The 8,542-nt window shown below is 38.1% G+C and overlaps 1 protein-coding gene across 2 annotated transcripts; it reads left to right on the top strand.

Moving 5' to 3' along the window:
- Window positions 1-809: 809 nt before the first annotated feature.
- LOC110062030 (testican-2-like) lies at window positions 810-7,641 on the top strand. Of its 2 annotated transcripts, none has more exons than XM_020768905.2 (6): window positions 810-1,001; window positions 3,766-3,844; window positions 5,326-5,487; window positions 5,596-5,805; window positions 6,246-6,452; window positions 7,121-7,641. In XM_020768905.2, exons 1-6 carry the CDS (start codon window positions 939-941, stop codon window positions 7,186-7,188), a joined length of 789 nt encoding a protein of 262 aa, XP_020624564.1. In that variant the 5' UTR covers window positions 810-938; the 3' UTR covers window positions 7,189-7,641. The 2 variants fall into 2 exon arrangements, with proteins under 2 accessions (XP_020624564.1, XP_089129471.1); XM_089273345.1 differs by lacking the exon at window positions 810-1,001 and adding an exon at window positions 2,091-2,244.
- The last annotated feature ends 901 nt before the right edge of the window (window positions 7,642-8,542 follow it).

Below are 8,542 nucleotides of genomic sequence, written 5' to 3'. Positions count from 1 at the left end.
CCGTTTTACTCAGTCGATCCTCTCCACAACGGCCTCCTTAGGGACAGAGGAAGGTGACGTGGGGAGGTGACCGTTTTTCCGGGAGTGCAACATTTCTTCATTATTTTTAGAAATTGTTTTTTTTATTTTATTTTTATTTTTTGAAAAAGTTTATTGTTGCTTCAGTTGAGAATCTGACCCATTTCCGAAAATCATATTCATATTCTCTGATAAGCTCATAAGAAGACTTCGTGTGTTTTTTGTCAGCCTCGTTGTTGCTAGTGTTTTGTCAGTGCTTAGACCTGTTTGTCACCTCCTCTCCTTGTGGAATATAAGTCGGTTGTCAGGCCAGGTCTGGAAAAAATTATAAGTAATAGCTGAATTGTGAACCAAAAGCAAATCACCCCCATGTTGTTACATAACATTTTTCACAACTTTAACAAAGCTATAAGATGCGAGGTAACTTAAAAGTGTATCTTTTTTCAACTCTTTTCATGTCATATAGAGAGGGGATGTCTGAATTTCCTGCATGGATCCCCATTCATTTCTGGGTGAAATATATTTTACAATGTACATGTATAAAAAGCTTTTTAATTTGAACGAATTTTATAGCTTTGCGAAAAATTTGCTTCAATTTGTTTTGCTCTTTATCCTTTCCCTACAGAGCTACATAATGACATTCATTGCAAAATTTCTGAACGGATGTGTCCCACCTTTGATCCAACCTCAGAAATGTGAATAGAGTTCAACTTCCGGTCCCGCCTGGGTGGGATAACAATCCGCGCCAGAAACGACCAATCAACTGCCTGCCGCGCGCTGAAATCCACAGCGGTCGAGTGGTTGCGGCAACTGAAGGCAGTCGTCGAAGTTATTCGCTGTGAGTTTCTTCTGAATTTTCTGGCGATTTTGCAATTTTTCTGCCGTTGATTTTCAAGAAGGCGGGTTTTTGATAAGCGAAGATGAAAACATTGTGGATTTTGACTCTCGTTTGCTTGGCCATTTTCGTGGTGGACGCGAAAAAGGTGAGATTTGCTACTTTGTCGTGTTCGGCCGGTATCAAAGTTGGAGTATGAAAGACTCTCTGTTCTCGCTCGATAAACATTCTGTGTTAAAACTATAATTTACTACACTAACCTCTCTTTGAGCTGTCCAATTGCTAGTTTAATGAGATCCAAAGAATTTAATTCCTTTTTCACAGGCTAAAGAACGTATATGGATGGATACGGGCAATGCGCATTTTAGTGAAGTTTGTGAGTCTTCGATTACAGCTTTGATCTGAGATTTATTGATCCGTTGTGTATGATGATCCTATTCCTACATTTGTTAAATTCCCTGAAAGGTATTATAAAGGCACACGAGTTTCAGGCTGTAAGTCGGAACTGCATATATTATTAGTAAAAGAGAACAACAATTTGTTTTGTGCGAAGCTTTCCGGATCGAATAGGTATTCATTGGTTAGCCATATATGCATTGTGCACGATTGTAAAGGTAAACATCTCTCAGATTCCAGACATTCTATTAATGGAATAATTTTCCATTAGGCATTTATTCTTATTTTTGTTCTTTCTCTTGTATTTTACATTAGAAACGTTTTAGACATAATTTTACCCAGTGTCTTAGAAAGTTGTCACAGACCAGACAACAACAGTCTATTACTTATGAATGAGACATTTTGGATTGTCATAGCTGTTTAACATCTTATCATTATTACCCCTGCAGGGTTTTGGCCCAGAGGCCAAAACCCAAGGAGGCACCATAGGATTCCCCGCGTGTATACGTACAAGGAATTTCACGAAAGTATTAAAGAAATGTGTTGGTTGTATGCGAAGCGTTCTCGAATTGATGAAACCAGGTGCGCACTGTGGTCTTGGGTAATGTGGGGCAAGGAACGCGGGCTCACAAAATGGCTGGAGTGGTGTCGGGTACATGAAATTCTTGATTTCAAAGTACTTGCAGCCATGAGTTTGCATTTCGCCATCTTATAGCACCATTTCAAGGTTCTTGTAACCACGAGATCGCGTTTTGCTATCTTCAAGCAGCATTTCAAGGTCTCCCAACCACGAGTTCACATTTTGCCATCTTCGAGCAGCATTTCAAGGTCAAAAAATACTCTCCAACTACAATATGCAGCAATATGGCCTGCATGACGATTTTAGCGCGATCAAATGAATTCGCTTCGAAATGGCCAAGATTCTCATCTAGGACAGATTGAAAATGATTTCAAAGATCCTGAAGATGGATTTAAGGAGAAAAACAACTCAGAAGGTATCGTAAGAAATTCTGAAGTATACTAGAAATTCGTAGTCTCCTTGCATGTTTCGCCAAAAACAGAGATTTACCTGGATTTTAGCATCAAGTATGCTGGCTTCATTTTCGCGGTAGAAATATGCAGCTTCTTTTTTGCGTACAATTTCTACAGCTTTAATATATCGTTGTTGAATTAAGTTCTGTACAGAGAAACTGGAAAATGCTCGCAGAAAATTGCTAGAATTTAAAGAAATAAACACAGCATTTTCGTGCCCAACGCAGCTATGTTTACTCCTAGAAAGAAATTTGATCGGGTCAGATTTTGATCACGTGCTAGGCAACCACTTCTGAGCTGTGAGCGTGCGTCACGCAATCAACAAAACAACGCTATAAATTGTAATTTTCTTCAAGCTTCACCTAAACACTTGATTACCCTCGAGCCTAAAATTTACCTTTTCTTCTCAAAATCATTATCAAAAGTTTAGTCGACGAACGGCTTGCCTGGGTCCTTGCCTGTGGGGCAAGTAAGGAGAGGAAGTTACTTGCCCAAAGGGAAAATCTACTTGTCCCGGACGACCGGACGGGGTTTTTTGCGAGCCCTGTTGACTCTGATTTGCATATAAAGTGACTGTAACATGATACTTCTGTTCATGTCTCGCAAAAAAATTGACTTCGTTCTGCTTTTGAGATACGTTTGCTCGTATATCAAGACAAATGGTTTATTTCAGCATCAAATTGGAACAGCAGAGTAGTTTGACTTAATTTTTTGTTTCACAATAGATTTTCAACCTTTTTTTTCCTATTAAGTTCTACTGAGTGAAATTTTTGTAAAAGAAATATTAGTTTCCATGAAGGCAATGCAACCTTTTTTTCCAGAAAGTACTTTTTGAGCCCTTTCTAACGAGATATGGTAAACTGCTCTGCTGTAAATGGTTCATGAGAGTATTATGTAAACAATATCATGTGATAGAATGAGTTAAACAGAATGTATTGGTTTAGTTAACTTAGTTGATTGTTTGGATCATATTCATTGTAAGATGCCTAAGTTACTGGAACGGTATGAGTGATATAGTTTACAAAAGAAAATAAGATTTTCAGTTCATACAACAATGTTCAATATTATTGTTTTCAATCAGCAGAAATAAAAGAAAGTGGGGGCAGATTTAGTGATAACTATTACTAGTTTATCAAGTGTGTGTTTGTTTAGTTTATTGCCTTTCACTGGAATGCTCTCCTCAACTCTGATTAACATTTATGAAGCTTTATAAGTACAGGTTCCACATTTCCACTGCAAGTGGTACATAAATAACTATTACTTTTGTGTAAGAATCGTACGGATTTCTACGGAACAGCAAGAGCAATGATGCTCTCCCTAAAATGAATGATAAATTATCGCTAAAACCAAAACAAACCATTTTTCAACATTGATTGAACTATAGGACAGGGGTGGTCCTGTTATAGCAGTGGAATAAGAAATTTTAATAGATCACATTGATGTAACTTTAAATTATGCTGCTGTTTTTTGTCATTCTTAAACAGGACAGAGGTCAAAAACTGAAAAAATGGGAACGCTGGAATCACATCAAGAAAGCCATTCCGGGACAGCATGATGCCCATAGTGAGATTTATTTGTGATAAGCTTCCCCTTGCAGGGCTGTCGTTAAGTTTTGAGTCACCTGTTACCTTGTTCTCCTCACCCACAGCAAACTTGTTACTTTGTGGGTGAAATATTCTATCAGCAACTCACAATTTCACCTGAGGCATCAAGGGAAAATCAAGCATACTCAGCCTTAACAGGTGTTATGGGTTATAGTCCTTGATGACAGCCCTGCCTTGTAGCATTGGAGGAAAAGAAATATGTGGTGTGGAATCCTGATTTTTCGTAACTCTAAGGGAAACAAAAGTAGGTTTGGAAAAGTGGGTAGTTCAAGAAATCAGGGTTACAATGACAATGTTCTGCTGAGGGGAGGTAAACAATTTTGGTTTGAATTATCGCGAGGTTTGAAAAATTAAAGGTTTGAAAACATGGGATTTCACTGTTAGCACAAGTATCTCTTATTGCAAGTTCTTTTACTCTTCAGGAATCAAATCAGTAAGTTAAATATGAATGTATACAGTTGAAAAAAATATCCATAAACACACCATAGAAAGGCCATTAGGCAGAAATCACAGACGGGGGTTAAAATAACGGCACAAATCAGACAATATTTTTAAAGGAAAGTTTGACGTTGAACTAGAATTTCCAGAGGGGTGTGTGTGTGCGAGTGAGTGTGCATGTAGGGAGGGGGGGGGGGGGGGGGTTCAAACCAAAACACTTCCATGGAAGGTATGGGTATTTTCTGGAACAACACCATTATAAAGGGTCTCAAAGGGGCTCCTAATAGACCAGGCTGCCCTGGAGGATTTTTGGGATCCTTGGTAACGCAGCCAACTGGCCTTGCAAAATTGCAGATCAACGTAGCATTTCTGAGTTAACTGTCCAGACAGGTACACGTCAACAAAATTATACTCACCCTGACCAGCTCTAAGAAATATTTTGCTGAAAAGAAACCTTAACTCAAAAAAAAAAAAAAAAAAAAAAAACAGCAGTATCCACTCATTGATGGTAGAGCAGCCAGGAATGGGGTGGGGGGTGTTAGGAGTAAGAGATAAGGAGAAGTGACTGATGTGATGTGACAGGAGTTGCTTTTTCTGTAATCCTCATTCCTGTTTTGTGAACCCTCTTCTTGCAATTACAATTATATAATAATTAATTTTAAAAACAGCAATTTTTGTCTTTACCCCGCCCCCATCCTCACTTTCTGGGCTACTCAACAACCTTTTCATTTCTGCTTGGTACTTACATATATACCAGGTCGCCACTTCTAGTACTCTAACTTGTTACTTGGTTGTAGCCTTGATATATGCACAGCGACCACGGCCTGGAAAACATGGAAACGTACCAGAGAAAAATGGCGGCAGTCATGTTGTATTAGCAAAAGTCTTTTTCTTATTTTTTCATCGTTTACTCTCATTCTGTGGTGTTACTACCCTTAACACCTGTTACAGGTGCAGTATGGACAATTTCTAGATGTGTTTCTTAATTTTCTTCTCACATAGAAAGCTGCAGAATGCTCCCAGCGCGTCTTTTGGATTGGTTCCACATTCTTCGTTCTGTACATCAGAAGGAACAGTGGAAGCTTAGTGGTTTTGAGCTGCCTAAGCTTGGAGAGGTTCTACCGCACTTGAAGATAAAGGAAGCAAAAATGCCTTTCCCTTCAGGTAGGAATCTTGAGCAGAGGGAAGTCTACATTCATTCCTGGCACCCATCACACCGTAAAACCTCTTTGTCGCCTGCTCACTTTAAATTTTTGTTATTGTTTATGTCAGGATCAGACAAAACAGATTGCCGTGAACCAATACACTCTGTGTTCAACTATGTGTTGGATCAAAATGCTGATGGTGTTTTGGATGAAGCTGAGCTGGCAGACATTTATGAGATTGGAACAGAGCCTTGCATAAAATCATTCTTTAAGGATTGTGCCAAAGGAAGAGAGACTTTCACAGAAGCTGATTTTTGTTCTTGTTTTACCACAGCTGGTGAGGGAGAACTTTTTATGTTCTAAAAATTCTAAAAGTAAAAAGGTATTTTTGGGGTTGTAACTCAGAGCTGTTTTTTTTCCTTCACTATGGTATAGGGTATGGTGGGTACATTGCATTTCAGATTTACAGGATCATATTTGTTACATGTTTAAACTTTTGGCAAGACACTAAGGGGACTTCCTTTAGTTCTTTGGGCCTTTATATTCTTCAGGAAAGAGAAATTGCCTTTAAACCCTCAACCCCAGATACATCAACACTCAAGGATGACCCCCCAGCCCCAGATGTGCTAATTTCCAAGAATGACCTCCCCAGCCTCAGATGCACCAACCCCCAAGGATGAGTGTTTTCACATTAGAAGCCCGTGCTACTTCCTGATAGGTCCATATTATATTTAGTGCTTTAAACAAATGATGCCAATCATGACTTTTATCTTACAGAACCGCCATGCCTACACAAATTGCGCAAAATCCCATCCATACTGTTGAGAGGAGAGTCCCGGCCACTCCCTGGCATTTACACTCCATCCTGTGATGAAGATGGATTCTACCTCCCCCGTCAATGCAAAGTTACCGACAGAAGTGGTAATAAGGAATGCTGGTGTGTGGACAGAAATGGAAGCAAGATTGAAGGACTGACAGAGTGTGGTTAGTATTCAAAACAATACAGACCAAACTTTCGTAAGGTATTTTCTTTTTGAATTACTGCAAAAACTTGTTGGTCTAGGTTTCAATTTACTCTTCACGTTACTCTAATTTTCTCATTTTTTCATCAAAATTTGATGAAAAGATGTCATTGATTGGTCAAGTGAAGTTTGTTTTTTCATTTCAACTTAAAAATTATCATTTCTCTATTGCCATTTAGATGGTGTTAACTTTATCTTGGTGGCAATGCAACAATTTTGACAACTTTTGACAAGGTTATGATGTGAATTGTTGTGTGTAAATTAAATTGACTAATATGTTTATAATTGTTGTGAATAACTTGAAAATTGTCGCTAAGGATTCAATGTAAATCATGTTTTTTTAACCCTATGACACATTGGTGTAGCTACAAAACATATCCATACCTTCCCCACAGAAGGGACTTTTTCAAAGACCCCCACCTTATTTAATTCCATTTAAGCTTCATACATTTCTTAGATTTTGGGGGGTGTTACAGAACCCCCACCCCCAAGAAATTCCAGTCCTGTCTGTGGGGGAGCATGGATACTTTTTTTGGAACAACACATTTTGACATCAACTGTGATATAACAGGGACATGGAATATATTTGTTAAATAATGTTGATAATTATAACTGTTAATTTGTTTTTAGTGGACAACACAGAGCCTCCTAAGGAAGAAGAAGTAGAAGAGGAAGCTGTTGTGAATCCATCAAAGTAGATAAATTTGAGAGACGTTCCTTCTCCAGCAGCTACTGGTGCATTGATTAAATAGCCACTAGTGACAACTGCTAAAAATATTGTAACTTTAATAAAGATAAACATACTGAATATTATAGGTTTGTGTTGAATAGTTAGAAAGAAATGAAACTTTTCAAGACTAAGTCAATCCTGTAGTTAATAAGTATCTTATTCTTTCACGCTCAATCTTGCTTAAATAACAGCTAAATCAAGTGAATTGTTTTGGCTAGTAAGGGAATGTGTAGGGAATTTTTGTGCTTAAGATGAATTGAAATAAAGTAAACAAAAATAAGAGGTTGTTTTTTTCACGTGTAGTAGGAAGTAGTGAGCTAGGCTAGCTAGTGAGCTGGTGGACTAGCTCCCTTTATCCTTGAAAATTTCAATTTTTCTACTTTGTTCCCTGACAATAAATTCCATTGTACCTAAAAAAAAATTGTCAAAGTTCCTTTTGATAGTAGTGATATCCCTTGTTCCCTCAAATTAATCCCAAAATTATCCCTTGTTCCTCCAAAGCCCTGGGAAGCCCCCAAGACTTGTCCCACAGCCAAGGACTCTCTTAGCCTTGAAAAAGGAATGGAGACACAAACACAACTTCTTGAATTAAAATTAAGACTGTGAGAACTATGAAATTTGACTGAAATTGTGGGAGAAGAGTATTTTTTGAAGAACCATTTCCATCCCGATAATTCGGGCAAAGGAGGACTAAACGCAATGAGCAAAGCATAATTTTTCACAGGTTTCCCAAGCTCAAACTACGTGGTGTATGCGACAGCTTGTGTATATAGAGAATTGTATGAGAAAATCACCGATCATAAATAAAATTGTGGGAGCAACTTCAGAATACCCGCCCACTTTATTTACTTTATTTCAAGAACGAGGTATATAACAATAGTTGCTATTCTTATTCATTGAGATGCTAATAAGTGGCCGGGTACTCTGGAGTTTAGCGAAATTGTGTAAATAACTATCTCATTTGAAATAGAGTTTTCCTACCTCAAATGTGTCGCGTACCTGTCTATTGTGTCGATTTTAAAGCCATTCTGACGCCGTTTAGTGGAGTTGCTCGAAACCGTCGTCTCTCCTTCTAAAAGAATGGAATCCATTCTTTTAAAAGGAGAGACAACGGTTTCGAATAACTTCACTAAACGGCGTCAGAGTGGCTTTAAAAGCGGCACAAAAAACAAGTACGCGGCATATTTGATGTAGGAAAACTTTATTTCAAATGAGATAGTTATTTACACAATTTTTTTTTTTTTTTGATCATCGCTGATTTTCTCATACAATTCTCTATATACACCAGCTGTCGCATACACCACGTATTTTGAGCTTGGGAA

Source organism: Orbicella faveolata, unplaced genomic scaffold, assembly GCF_042242905.1.
Source record: "Orbicella faveolata isolate gen_17 unplaced genomic scaffold, um_ofav_v1 contig_35, whole genome shotgun sequence".
In the NCBI taxonomy this organism is placed as follows: domain Eukaryota; kingdom Metazoa; phylum Cnidaria; class Anthozoa; order Scleractinia; family Merulinidae; genus Orbicella; species Orbicella faveolata.
The sequence above is the reverse complement of the archived record's forward strand: the minus strand, read 5'-3'. Positions and strand labels throughout refer to the sequence as shown.

What these genes read in the sequence shown, in the direction of transcription:
- LOC110062030 (XM_020768905.2), top strand. Translation starts at nt 939, where the DNA reads ATGAAAACATTGTGGATTTTGACTCTCGTTTGCTTGGCCATTTTCGTG. An exon ending in TCGTGGTGGACGCGAAAAAG is followed by an intron (nt 1,002 to 3,765) that starts GTGAGATTTGCT and finishes ATTCTTAAACAG; the next exon opens with GACAGAGGTCAAAAACTGAA. An exon ending in AAAAATGCCTTTCCCTTCAG is followed by an intron (nt 5,488 to 5,595) that starts GTAGGAATCTTG and finishes TGTTTATGTCAG; the next exon opens with GATCAGACAAAACAGATTGC.